At 25.6% G+C, this 14,658-nt stretch overlaps 1 protein-coding gene across 1 annotated transcript in view; it reads left to right on the top strand.

Annotated features, from left to right (window-relative positions):
- LOC136073979 (NACHT, LRR and PYD domains-containing protein 3-like) overlaps positions 1 to 13,474 on the top strand; it is a 45,138-nt gene extending 31,664 nt beyond the window's left edge. The window contains exon 6 of the mRNA XM_065786276.1: positions 12,858 to 13,474. Coding sequence (XP_065642348.1) covers positions 12,858 to 13,474 — 617 coding nt within the window. The remainder of the gene's footprint in view (positions 1 to 12,857) is intronic.
- Positions 13,475 to 14,658: the final 1,184 nt, after the last annotated feature.

The following is a 14,658-nucleotide window of genomic DNA, read 5'->3' as shown; positions in this document are numbered from 1 at the left end:
TTTAAATTATAAAATAAAAATAAAACAAAGTTACCGGTCTAATATGTATAATATTGCTAAAATATTTTATAACTAAGTAGAGAACAGATTTAATTTAACTTTATATTTATTCTTATATATTCGTGATAATGATGATTGTATTTAAATAATTTTTATTGTGTAAAATATTACTCAATTTCCAAGTTGTTTACTTGTTATACTGATTTTAAAATCACAAGACACATATTCTCTTGGATGTTTTTAAGTAATGTTATTTTTACTTTAGGTTTTTTTAAAGCTTTTTGTTCATCTACAAATCATATGGTTTTATTTTTTATGCACCAAAATTCAATTTGATGAAATTTATTTATAAATTATGATCTTTTTTAAAGTAAAGCAATTATTATTTTTATGTATAGTTTATAATTTTTTTTTGTAATTTCTCTTAAGCTGAGATAAATACCCTTTATGTTTTTTTATATTTTTTGGTAATATAGCAGTTCTTTTGCAATCAAAATCTGATATTTATCTTCTTTAGCATTGATTTTCTCAGTACTTTCTTATTCTTGCACAACCTTACCTTCTTCCTCTTTAAATACAGCCTGTTTTTTTTTTTTTTATTGTATGTCATTGGCTTTTTTATATATGTTTTTGGTATCATAATAGTTCAATTTTGGGCCAAAAAAAATTGTTTGATAAGACAGAAAATTAAATGTTTTTTTTATAAGGCCATATTAATTCTATAAATTAATTTCACAATTCTTAGAATAATATTATATTATAAACATATATCTAATAGAAGAATTTTTTTTTGTTAAATTGACATGGTTTTTATGTTTTTATCTTTTTTAAGTCTTTATTATTTATATGCATAATTTTTGTTTAGGATTTTACTTTTTCAATTGTTTTTGCTTTTAAGTAATATATTTATAATTTTTGTTTGAGTTTTGAAGATTTTTATTGACTGTTTGTAATCCATGGTAATTATACATTTTTGATTTTAAAACCAATGTATATATGTGCACATATATATATATATATATATATATATATATATATATATATATATATATATATATATATATATATGTATATATATATATATGTATATATATATTTAAATCATAACTCAAAAAGAAATATATATATATATATATATATATATATATATATATATATATATATATATATATATATATATGTATATATATATATATGTATATATATATATATATATATATATATATATATGTATATATATATATATATATATATATATATATATATGTATATATATATTTCTTTTTGAGTTATGATTTAAGTTAATACTGTTGATTTATGTGACTTCTATTGATAAATGATTGTTATATTTTTTTCTTGCATAATTAAATGCTCATTTGAACCTTTTAGTTGGCGTGTTTTGCTAATGAGTAGAAAATTAATTTTATTAAATTACAAAGATTTTTTAAATCATTCTTAGATTTTCCTTACTTATATTTTTTTGTTTGAGTCTGTTTGTGTGATCTTTTTTTATTCTACCACCTTTTATTATCCTACCTACCATTATTTATTATCATCATGTAGGTTCTGTTTTATTTTTCTCTGTTTTATTTTCTTTTGTTTTCTATATATTCTTGTCGAAGCCTTTAAATAACATCTTTGGAGGTTAAGACTTCACTAGTTCTTGCTTGAAACTGTTTTTTTTATCAGTTTTTGTTGCTATAGTTTCAGTTTTTTTCTGAGGGTTGTGTTACTGAATATATCACTTCATTCTTCTTCAGCACTACCTTTTGTAGGCTGTTTTGCTTCCCTTTTTTATAAGTTTACCAAAAGATTTTTGATATTCTTTTGATCAGCCTATGATTCCATTGCCTGCTAAATGAAACAAGCCAGGTCTTGGCCAAAAATTTATTTTTTATTTTATGTCTTTTTTTTGTTAATTTGTTTGCAGATCTGCAAAATGATATGTTGCTAGTTGAGCCAGATATTGGTTCTCCTTGTAACATAATATGAATTTTTTCTTATGTTGAATATTTACCTTTTCAAATGATTAGATGCCCTTACCTATGATTGTTCTTCTTTAATCAAAAAATAAATAAAGGAAATTTTTGTTTTCGTTGATCAGACAGAAAATTAGTTGGAAAAGCTAGTAGAAGAAGAATTCTTTATCTGTTGAGGTACTCTCTCCAGATATTTTCTCTTAATAGACTTCCCAACCAGTGGGGAAGTTTGTCACAGAATTTACTGGATTAACCAGAGTCATGCAACTGCAATCAAAACATTGTCATCTAAAATTGGATGTCCTCTGGAGAGTACAGACACACTTAAATGCAGTGGTGGTATGTGTTATGCTGATTGCAGAAACGAAATAACAAATGTGTGCATCATAAGGGAACTGATTAACATTTGAAACAAGGCAGGCTTTGATAAAAATTTTATCATCAGTGAACGATCGATTAAGCAAGTTACTAAATATCCTAGAGCAATTTTCTCTAGTAAAATTCTCTCATAAAAATTAAGTATTCTGTGAAACATTTATCTGTGAAATATAATTACATAAGTTTTTATACTATATTTTAAAACGTTGACATTTTTTAAATGTTGCAACTTTTAATTCAGGAATAGAATCATTGCTCTGTATACCCAGTATATTAAAATTTTAAAGATGAGAACCTTAGAGATGAGCAAAGAAACCATGAGCCAATATACTCAAGAGTTCTTAGACAAAGCCAATGTTTTGTTTCCTATACACAAGGAAAACATTTTCAAGTTAATTAGCCAGGATCCTAGAAGGAGTAAAGAGGCTGTAAAGGAGGATTCAATTTTTTTGAAAAGATGTTTGAAAGGAGTCAAAATGTCCTACAAAAATGAAAAAACATTTGCTGAAATAGTTGCTGAAGGTGAGGAAAGAATGAAAAATCTTCTGAAGAAGATGGAAGAAGAAGAACAACAGCAGGAGTGACTGAAAGCAATTGTTGAACAAAAAAAAAAAAAGTCAATTACTGGAAAAAGCAGCAGAAGAAGAAGCTTTGGGAAATTTTGAGCAGGAATTCTCCAGTGGGTGTAGTGGAACAGATTATGGTTCAGACTTTGAAACTCCTACTGTAAAAAAAAAAAGTTTTGTCAACCAAGATTTGTCTTCAACTCAGTCTGAGTGATGTTTTGGATAAGTGGATTCCATTTATGACAAAGTAAATAAGTTTATATATAAAAAAGTTAAGTATATTTAAAGTATATATAAAACTTCAAGTTTAAACAACTTAAATATTACATAATTTAAAAAATGACAATGCTCTGTATTTTTTTTTTAGGTATCAAGTTAGTGTGAGAGCTGAAACAGCAATGTTGTCTTCCCTATTCCAAGCTGGGGAATAGATACTGACATTTTGAAGTCACATTTCTAAGTCACAGATGGCAAGAAAAAACCCTGAAATTATAGAGAATGAAGCACTTATTGTGAGAGAGCAGAACCTGGATAAGGTAAGGGGCTTAAAACTTATTCTTCACTTTGACACAAAGTTGGTCAAGCAGTATAGGACAAAGGTAAAGATTTTGGAAACAGTAGAAAGGTTGGCAATTAGTGTTTCCTCTCCAGAGGCCCGCTCACTTGACTTTCTTCTGGGAATACTTGAAGTACCTTCCTCCAAAGGGAAAGATCAAACACTGGCTATCCAAAGTCTTGTGGAATATTATGACTTAAAAGAGCAGATCATAGCTTGTTGTGCTGACACAAGTTGCTCAAACACTGGAAAACATTATAGTGCAATTAGAAATATTGCAGTTTATTCTCTACCTTGTCCAATTCTTTGGCTAATGTGCAGGTATGATGCTTTACTATATAAATTACAGGCAATTTTTTTTTTTCTTTTTTTCTGAGAGTAATGACAGAAAAAGATAATAATAAGTTTAGGCACCATATAATGGAAAGACATGATCATCATGTTATGATGGAATTACAGGGAGAAAAAAAGGGACCCAGTCAATCTTTATACAAAAAATATCAAGATCTTTGGTCTAAGATTGAAAAAGACGTGAATATATTGGCCAACATTGAGAAATTTGATTGGAACAGACCTGAGTTTGCTTTTGGAACCGTCTTTTACAATCTTGCAAATGAAACAATGGAGTTCTGCATTACTGCTCGTAAAGCAAATATTTTTGACAGAGGGGATTACAAGTATTTATGTCAACTAGTAGCTTTTTACCTTGGAGCAGATTTGTTGAACTTCAGATTTCTACAACCAGGTGCTCATCACAAAGCAAGATTTACGGCTGATTCATTGTATCTGTTAGCAATGCAAATGACCAAGAATTACAACAAGCAACTCAGTATCTATGAGATTAAGATGATACAGGATGCAACAAATTATATTGTGATCTTTCACTGTTTATTCTTTCTGGAGAGTCCAATGGCAGCACAGGCTCCATCCAATGATCTTAGAGCATTCAAGATTTCATCGCAGATCATGAAAGACTCACTTTTTTCCAAGAAGTACGGAAAGATTGGCAAAGCTCTTAATCTTAGTGTTCTCAGACACACTTGGTATTTTACACCACAGTGTGTTATCTTTTCTTTAGCTGACCAGCACTTAGAGGAGAAAGAGAGGACGGATATTCTTGCAGAATTATTAAAATATGATGTTCCAGAGATAAAGAGCTTTGACAAAGAACAACCAAAACCTTTTACACAGGTCTGTCTCCTCTCAAAGCTATCAGACTTTGTTTCTCAGGAGTCTTATCTCTTTTTTCTTCATCTTGGTATAACCAAGATGACGTTCTCTCATGGAAGAAAGAAGGAATGTCAAATTTTGAGAAAAATCTCAACAATAAATCTTTCAAGACATTTGTGTCCAGTGTAGGTCAATTAGCAGTTGTTAATGACAGAGCTGAAAGACACATCAAATTGGTGCAGGATTTCATTGGAAGGACACATTCTGAAGACATGCTCCAAGACACGATGATGGTGGTTTTAGACAACCGGCAGAAGGTCTCTAAACATGCCACTAAACAAGACCTGAAGAATATTTAGATAAAAAAAAGCACATTATGCTTATATTTTTATTTTTGAAATATATTTTTTCCAACAAAAGTTTAATAATTTTTGCACCACTTTTTCTTTTTTTTTTTTTTTTATCTTTGTATTTTTTAGTATTTCATTTTAAAAAACATTTTAAAACAATGCAATTATAAAAAAAAATTAAATAATATTTTATAATAATTTTTTCAAAGTTGCAGTAAGTATATCAGTCAGAATTAATAATTTGGATGATTAACTTTAATTTTATTTGAATTTTTTATAAAATAATGAATACTACCGGAATTTCAATAAATAAATGGAAAAAAACCTCATTAAAATTTATAAGCAAGTTTTTTCTAAAATACCGTCTTCAGCTAAACAGTGACTTTGAGCCCGGATAATGTCTGTGATGCAATAATGTAAATTGGCATTCATAACAATAGTTAATAAAACTAAAACCTAAGTAAATAAAAATTTTAAATAAAAGCAAATCTGCTTTTGGTTGAATTTGATTTGAGATTTAATTTAAAATTGATAAGATTGATCACAGTTTTGGAGCTCCCCATTTAAATTTACTTAAGCTACGAGAGTTTTAAATTATAATAGTTATAAAAATAAAAAGAAAACAAAGTTACTGATCGAACATGTATAATGTTGCTAAAATGCTTTATAACTAAGTAGAGAACAGATTTAGTTTCTATATATATTTATTATGTGTATAATGAAAATATAATAATAGTTATTGTGATTTTAATATAATGATTATATAAATAATTTTTATTGTGTAAAATATTACTCACTTTTCAATTTGTTCACTGGTTATACTGATTATCAAATCAAAAGATACAGGTTCGTTCAGATGTTTTTAAGTAAATTTATTTTTGCTTTAGGTTTTTTGAAACAATTTTTTGTTCATCTACAATTTATTTGGTTTTTATCTGTTATGCGCCAAAATTCCATTTGATGAAATCAATTATGATTCTATATTTATAAATTATGACCTTGTGAAAGCAATTTATTTAATTTTTTAACTTTTTTTTTTATAATTTGTCTTAAGCAGAGAAATACTTTTATAAAGATTTTTTTTTTTAAATTAACTTGTGTGTGCCTCAAACAGATCTCAGTTTGACTTTTAATTTGTGTCTTAAATAAAAGTTTTGAATCTGATCACAAACCATCGACTGCAAAAGCACAAATACATTATAGTTCAGATAAATTATTCCCAATTAATTTGTCTGGTAGTTTAAATTTGTCAGAATATTGGTTTATAAAATTAAAAAAATCCTTTGCAGAAATATTAAACAAAAATGTTTTATTTCAAAATATAAGTATGCGAAACACATGGCTTCATTCAGGAAATAAGAGATTTTTTAAGCATTTTTTGTCAATTAAGACATAAGAGGTCTTTTATTGGATAAGAATAGTTTTTTTGATACTATTAGTGAAGTATTTTGTGGACCATGAATTTAGATGGGATATAAATTCTCATCCAAATTAAATTTATTGAAGATGCAAGAAACCAAACTTACCAGACAAAATCTTATTTTTAAACAGAAATGTAAGGCTATCAGTAAAGCTATAGTTTTACTGATAGCATTACCAGATTACTTTTTGTTTGAATGATTGTTATCTAAGTTAAAAGTTAAAAAGAATAAAACAAGGTGCATCTGCTCTTGTAATATATCCTCAATCGAAAAAGGAAAGATAAATTCAATTTTTTATTTTATTTTTTTTTAAGTTTAAAGCTTTTAAAAAAAGAAAACCATTATTATAAATTAAGTTAATTTATTATGTTTTTAAGCAAAAATATTTTTTTGTTCAACTCGTAACGTCAAGCTCGCTTTTACATGGAGTGTAAAAGCTGTATAAAGCTAATACGATACCTACAATAAATATCTCGGTGTTTAGGATTTTTTAACGTCGCGGTAAACGAAATATAATATTTTTAAAATTGTAACTGATTGTGTCGACACGCAATAAAAGCAAAATTTATGTCAACACACTGTTAAAACTAACTACATGGTTTGAGTTAGTCATCAAAAGTTTAACCCTCCGTCGGGCGCGCTTGATCGAAATGATACGCGTCAATCATTTTTATCTTGTTCATGTTTTTAAGTAATGACTTAATGTTCTGCTTTTTAGTAGCTTTATTTTTTTTTCCTTCTTTTATTGTTCTACATCATCAAACATGTTTAAATCACTTCATAAGTATCAACTTTTCAAATTATTTGAAGGGCATTTTCTTTTAAAAATTTTTTATAGATATAGCGGAATTTATTATTCAAACAAAATCTAGTCTAAAAATCCATTAGTCAAACAAAATATTTTATTTTCTCAACCTTTTGTTAGAGGAAATGTTTTCTTAAAGAGATATTCTCATGAATTAGTGATGTCTTAACTAATTTCAAGAAGTTCAAAAAATAAGGGTTACCAAAAGAACTCAGTGATATTTTACACCGTTTTAGAACAATCCTAAGATAACATAAGAAATGAAAATCAAAGAAAAAGATGCCAGACATTTGCAAAATAAACGCTTAACATGGTATAATGCCATCCACCTAATTGTTTGACACAAAAAGCTGTTGCGGAAATTGCGTAAAAATTGTAGCAGGTTTTGACGTTCAAAAAGATATATTCGAACATGATGATTAACATATTAAATTAATATTATATAAATGTTACACTGCTTCAAAAAATTCAGAATTTTTTTTTTTTTTTTATTTTTTTTATTATATAATTAGCCTTTTAAAATAGTCACTCGAAATTTATATCAATTTGATAAATGCGCCTCTTTTATTTAAAATAGCAATTGTGATGGAATTTTTTAATTAATGTAAATGTTTCATATTTGTTCAAAGATTATTTAAGCATTTTATAAAAAAAACGGTTACGGTTTAAAACTGATTTAAATAGGAAACATCAAGAAAATAATAAATACAAGTATTTTACATATATATATCGTTTGCTTGTCTTCGTAACGTTTATATAATAAGAAATTTTTTATGAAATTATTTATAATATATAACTTTATATTCGCTTCATTTATAGGTATTACTAAAGTAACTGATAATAATTTACAAACTGTAAATTCTGTTATAAAAAAAATGCGTTTTTACACTTTTTTTTGTGGCTTTTAAATTATGTTAATGACGTCACACAAAATAACAGTAACCAAATCTATTTTTTAATTTTTTATTTTCGTTTTATTTATTTCACACCAATAAAATTATTAGTTTATGTTCTCCAACGAAAATATATCATTTATAATTTATTTCACATCAATTACATTAATAGTTTATGTTCTCCAACGAAATTATATAATTTATTATTCGACATGTTATCAACCTTTTAACGTGATTTAAACCTTATGGTGAAGCCTCAAATAGGGGAGAGTGGGGCCCCATGACACACATTTGGTTTTTGCTTCCTAACAATTTTTTTAATACACTTTTCTTTCACAAATTTCGACCCCTCGCAGGCCTAAAAATGTCAAATGATATAATTTTTTTTTCAAAACATAGCTCTAGTAATAACTGTTTTACAATATAAAAGTGGTTGTCACAATTCTTAAGATGCCTCCATAATTACAATGTATCATGGTGCCCCATGTATCATGGTGCCCCACTCTCCCCTACTTTCTTTTCAAATATAATTAAACTAACAACTTTAAACGCTATAAATATACCATAATTAATGTAATAAAACTGAGTAAATAAATATACCATAATTAATGTAATAAAACTGAGTAAATTAAATATACCATAATTAATGTAATAAAACTGAGTAAATAAATATACCATAATTAATGTAATAAAACTGAGTAAATAAATATACCATGATTAATATAATAAAACTGAGTAAATAAATATACCATAATTAATCTAATAAAACTGAGTAAATAAATATACCATAATTAATGTAATAAAACTGAGTAAATAAATACATTTCAAAAAATTATTTTCAGAAAATATAAAAAATCTTCGTGAGACCTGGAAAGGCATAATTAGATTAGATTTGGTTCAGTTAACTTATGTATGTTTAATTAATGTATTTTCTAAGCAATTTGGAGGTACATTATTGACATTTTCGACATTTATTAGACTTTATATTTCATAAAAACGGTTGCGATAGTTACGATATCCAGGCCCGGTTCTAACAGTTTTCTATGTGTAGGCGAGATGCAAATTTGCCGCCGCAAAAATTAAAAATGCAATAATTTCCAATTTGAAGGAAAATAGAAAAACACTGAAAATCAAACTTTAATATATTTTTATTTTATTACGAAAAATTACACAAAAACAAAGTAAATAAAAAAACTGAATTTATACAAAAATAAAAAACAAAACAAATTCCATTCATGAAAAAATAAAAAACAAATCGTAATTAAAAGTGAATTTTCCTAGCTTTTAATTCTGCGAAATCTTTAACCAAATCTTCTATGTCCAAATGATCAGCAATTTCTTTCTCGATGGAAATCGTAGCTAGACCAACTAAACGATCTTGACACATTCGTGATCTGAAATAGGATTTTATTGTGATTGTGACTGGTAAAGTTAGTAGTATGCGAAGAGCTATTGAAAGGTTTGGGAATACTTCGACAACATTAGATGTGTAAATACATTTTAATACACTTTTTGGATCGCTATTGGAAGTATCAAGTCGTCTCCCAATAGCTTTAATTTCATACCAAAGTTCGACCCCGTTGATATCAGATTAGCCATCAGACATAAGCGCTAACTGCAAGTCCTTACAGTGTTTCAATAACTCATCATCCGTAAAGTGTTTGCTGCCGATATTGTAAAGAAACCCAAATAACTCGTTATATTCCGATAATTGCGTAAATCTTTCATTTATTGCTTGAATTGCGATGTCCAATACTCGATTGAAAAAAGATACTCTGAAGTTTTGTTCTGGTGATACTATCGGTTCATCACGACCTTCGTATAGGAATTGTCTACTCTTTCTGCGTACGCGTACGGGATCATCCACATCAAATCCTTCAAAAATTTCTAGTTCAACTGCCAATTTTTTTGCATTTTCAACCATTGCGGCAAATGCTTCATCACAGCGATAATCGCATAGGAAAGATTTGGTAGCGTTTAAATGCTCTAGAGCAAGCGACAAGTCTAAAGCCTGTGATTGGAGCATTTTGCTGACAATATTAATTTGGAATAAAATGTCATACCACAATACCAAGGAGCAAACAAATTTGAAATTTGAAATATTTCTGGCTATTCCCTTAGCCTCTGCGCGACTCTTGACTTGTGGTGCAGTAGTTAATATTTTTTTTTTTTTGGGAAAACACAAAATAAATTAAGAAAATGCCGCTCTAGAAAAGTGCCGCCGTCGGCTGTCGCCGACGTCGCCTACGCTTAAAACCGGGCCTGACGATATCATTCTATAAAACTAAACGGTTGATTCAAATTTTGTTCGAATTTGTGAAAAGATCTTTTTAAAGTTCGATCGTCGAGTTTTAAGTATATACAACCTAACGTTTTATTTTTTCTTAAAAAAGTTTTACGAACTCACCATCGTTTACTAAAATATACACGGGTAACATAACTTCCTAAAATTCGTAAGTAATTTATATATAGTAATATATATTCGTAAGTAAATTATTCAGTTTTATATTCATTTTTTTTTTTTTATTAAAAAAGTTTTTGTTTTAAAACTAAATTTATATATTTCTAAAACAATAACATACGACGACTGTCTTGTATAGGATTGATGATAATACGTATTTTTTTGTGTGGATATATATTAGTTAAACTATATTATAAATATGCAAGATCAAATTGCTAAAATATATAAACCTTTAAATTTAATGTAACATTTTTTATAATATTTTGATTTCTATCTCTAAGCTTATTCTTTTTAATATAACATAGCACATGGATACGTGTTTATAATTTTACAACTATTTATATATTTAATTGTTATATGTTAATGCAAAGAGTTTTAAATTAATATGAAAATGGTGAAATATTTTATGAAAACGAACGATTTTATATTGTTTCATCTCCATTTGTGTATGAAAATTCTTTATAAGAATATTGCAACTTGAAAATAACGCTTTCACGAAATTAAAGTTTTGTATTCGTTAATTTGTTTTTGTTTTTCTTTATCGTATGAAAATAGAATATGAGTTTCCTCTTGGAAATACGATAATTGAGTATGAAAGAGTAAGTTTTTCAATTAAAAGGTAGATTGAAAATAGATGTAAAAAATTAAATAAATATGTTGAAAAAGAAATCAACCTGCCTTTAAAACGTTAGTGGTACAAAAAAAAAAAGCATATTTATTAACCTTAAAAAATTCTTAAGTTAAAACATCAACTCGCCACAAAAACTCTACAGTGCAAAAAAAATGTTATCGTCGCGTGGAAAACATTGTTTTTACAAATTTTTTACTTTAAAAAATGTTTGCCATGCTTTTGTATGCCAAAAACTATTACATTATGATAAATGTATGTACGTATCTATGTCATACTACTTTTATAACCATACTGAGGTATTATTTAATTGCATTTTCAACCGACTGTTTTTAATCGTTTCTTTTTCGTTCTATATATTTACAACATTTGGTCAATATGGTACTGTTTTTAATGTAAGTCGACAGTTCGTCTAAGTTAAATATTCTGGCATGAACCTGTGTTTCTTTTGCAAAAAGTTTCAGAGAAATATTGTTTTTATGAAATAGTTGTGAATGAGAATTTATTTTCTTGTTTACGTTAAAATGTTTGTTACATGGATTTATTTTTTACTTTTTAAAACAATATGTCATTTGATGCGATTTTATGGTAAATTTTAAATTTAATCGATTATCGGTTTATCTAAGGTATGTTTGTTGCTTGTTTTTATATATTATATATATTACAATTTGTAGCTATGCTTTAATGATAATAATGTTGACTATGATGTGTAAAAGTCTCTTTATTATGAATCTTTCTAATTTCTTTGTATTTCACCATGACAGCCTTTTTTCATACGTATTTCTGTTTAGACTTTAATCGCTCAGTATAAATCAAGAAACGCATTTTGTATCACATATTATTATATTTTATCTTATAAAATTTATAAAAATATATCATTTGGAAGACAGATAAAATGCGGATATTTTGAACAGGTTAATTATGTGAATAAAGTGCGAAATATTTTTCATAACTTTTTTTTCTGCGCTTTATTCCTGCACTTGACCTGTTGAAAGTTTCAGTATTTTACGAATTCACTATAAATCGTCCTTAAAGAAATAATTTCGTCAAAGTTTTTAATTAACGTCAAAATCGAATGAAAAAATATTCTTTTATCAAAATTTCTTTTGAAATTTGATTTATAAAAAACATTCACTTGTTTAATAAAATGTCTTATGTTTTATTAAAACAACCGAACGACGAAATTTTCTTGGAATATATGAATAAAAGAAAGTATTTTTAAGTTATATAAATGAATAATTTTTGTTATGCTATTTTAAATATATTTAATTTATAACTTATATTTAAATTATTTCGTTTTAAAAATGTGATAAAATTTTTAAATTTACAAAATTAAAAAATTGTCTATATTTTTATAATTTTTTTAAAGAATTTTTTTATTTTAAAGTTTCACTATTTTAATATTTTTATATATCATTTTAATTTAATATTAATTTATGTCTATAATATTATTATGTAAAATAAAATCTATTTAATAAAAATAAAAAATTGTATATGATTTTTTATTCAATCATTAAATTAATAAAAATTAATGAAATTATATGTATGAATATGTAGAATATTATAATGTATATAATTTTTAATGTTATAATTTATTATTTTAATAATTTATTTGTATATTTTTATAATTAACATTTAATTTTACTTTAGATCGTCTAAGAAAAAGTGAAGATCCAAAAGATTACCATGATTTATTCGTTGAATGTTTTTATGAAAGTCAATCATCATTTACTGATGAAATAAAATCAATTGTTTGTTCATGGTGGATTTCGATTGTCGATGGAAAAACTTCTTACTTAACTTCTTGCGAAAATTATTTCATAAATCATTACTTAAAATCTGGAAAAAAGTTACCGGAGTTACATGTTGATAAAAATATTTTAAGTGATGAAGAAAAAAAACTTTTAATACAATGTTCATCTAATGTTAGCGATGTCAGCTTTTGGTGCCCAATTAATTTCGAAGGATGGAAACCGAAAGATAAGATTAAAGAGTTGAATTTTATCTTACATTTTGATTTAATAACAAAAAAAGATTTTGAAGAGAATTTTCTTCCGTGGATTAATCTTTGTGAAGAATTAATTTTTCAATTCGAACTTCACCTTCACAACGACATTGATTTTATTAAAGATTTTTATGAATGGATTCGTTGTTCGAATGTCAAGTGGTTTGAGATCAAGTACCGTGGAAAATATTTTTATAACCTCAATGAATTAAAACACTTTCAACATGATAAAATATTTAATATTTTAAATTATATATTTTAAATTATAAATTATATATATAATTATATAATAATTATATATATTATATAATTATTATTATTTTATATTAAAAAAAAACAATAATTATAAATTAATAATGAAATATTTAAAAGTTTAAATTTTTATTAATAAAATATCATAAATAATTCGTTTTCAAATATATTAATAGTTATAATTATAATATAAATTAATAAATTATTAATTTATTAAATATAACTATTGTTATGGTTTATAAATTTTTATAATTTTTTTATTGTTAGAATTATTTTTTATTGTTATTATTATTAATAATATTATACTTTTTAAATTACGGTACCTAATTTGTTATTGTTTTTTTTTTTTATATTTTTATATTTTTATTTTATATTAAATTTATTTATATTATATTCTCAGTTTTTAGTTATTATGTTATTAATATATAATTTTTTAAATAATATTGTTTATAAATATTTGTTAAATATTTTACGTATACTTTTATTTTTTATTATGTTTAAGAATTTTTACTAAATATGCAAATTAAATATATATTTTTTTAATTTTGATATAATTTCTTTTCAAATAGTATCGTACCATATTTAAGATTAAGTCATAATTTTTTGATTTGGTTAAATTTTGAAAAAATTTAATTTTATAATAAATAAAAAAATTATTTTTACGTTAGATTTGCACTTTTTACACGAATGTTGATAAAAATTAATTTTTCAAGGTTTTCGCCATTGTTTATTTAAGAGATGTGCGTCGTCAAGAAAATAAAAAAATTCGATGGTTTAGTAGAATTTTTCGTCGAAGCTTTTTAGTTCGAAATTTCATGTTTCATCTCACGTTTTTACTTTATTTTAAACCGTTTTTAAATTTTATTTAATCGATCAAAATATTATAAAATATAAAATTTCGCTCATAGGGGGAAATGGGGAGGTCATCAAAAAGCGTATAGGCGGAGGGTCAGGGGTTCAATTTAGAAGTACGTACCTCGATTTTCTAATTTATCACAATTAACCAGCTAATCAATTTTAATATTTGTAGAAAAATATTGTAAATTACAAAAGTTATGACCATGCAAATTTTCCGACCCCTAAAATGAGGAGGGTGTAAACTTTGCAGGGTCATAACTTTTGTTTATTACAAAATTTTCAATATAAGATGTAAAATCTGTCGATAAAATTAAATTTTGTTTTAGATAGTAACGT

Source organism: Hydra vulgaris, chromosome 01 (assembly GCF_038396675.1).
Source record: "Hydra vulgaris chromosome 01, alternate assembly HydraT2T_AEP".
Classification (NCBI taxonomy): Eukaryota; Metazoa; Cnidaria; class Hydrozoa; order Anthoathecata; family Hydridae; genus Hydra; species Hydra vulgaris.
This window is presented reverse-complemented; position numbering and strand designations above follow the sequence as displayed.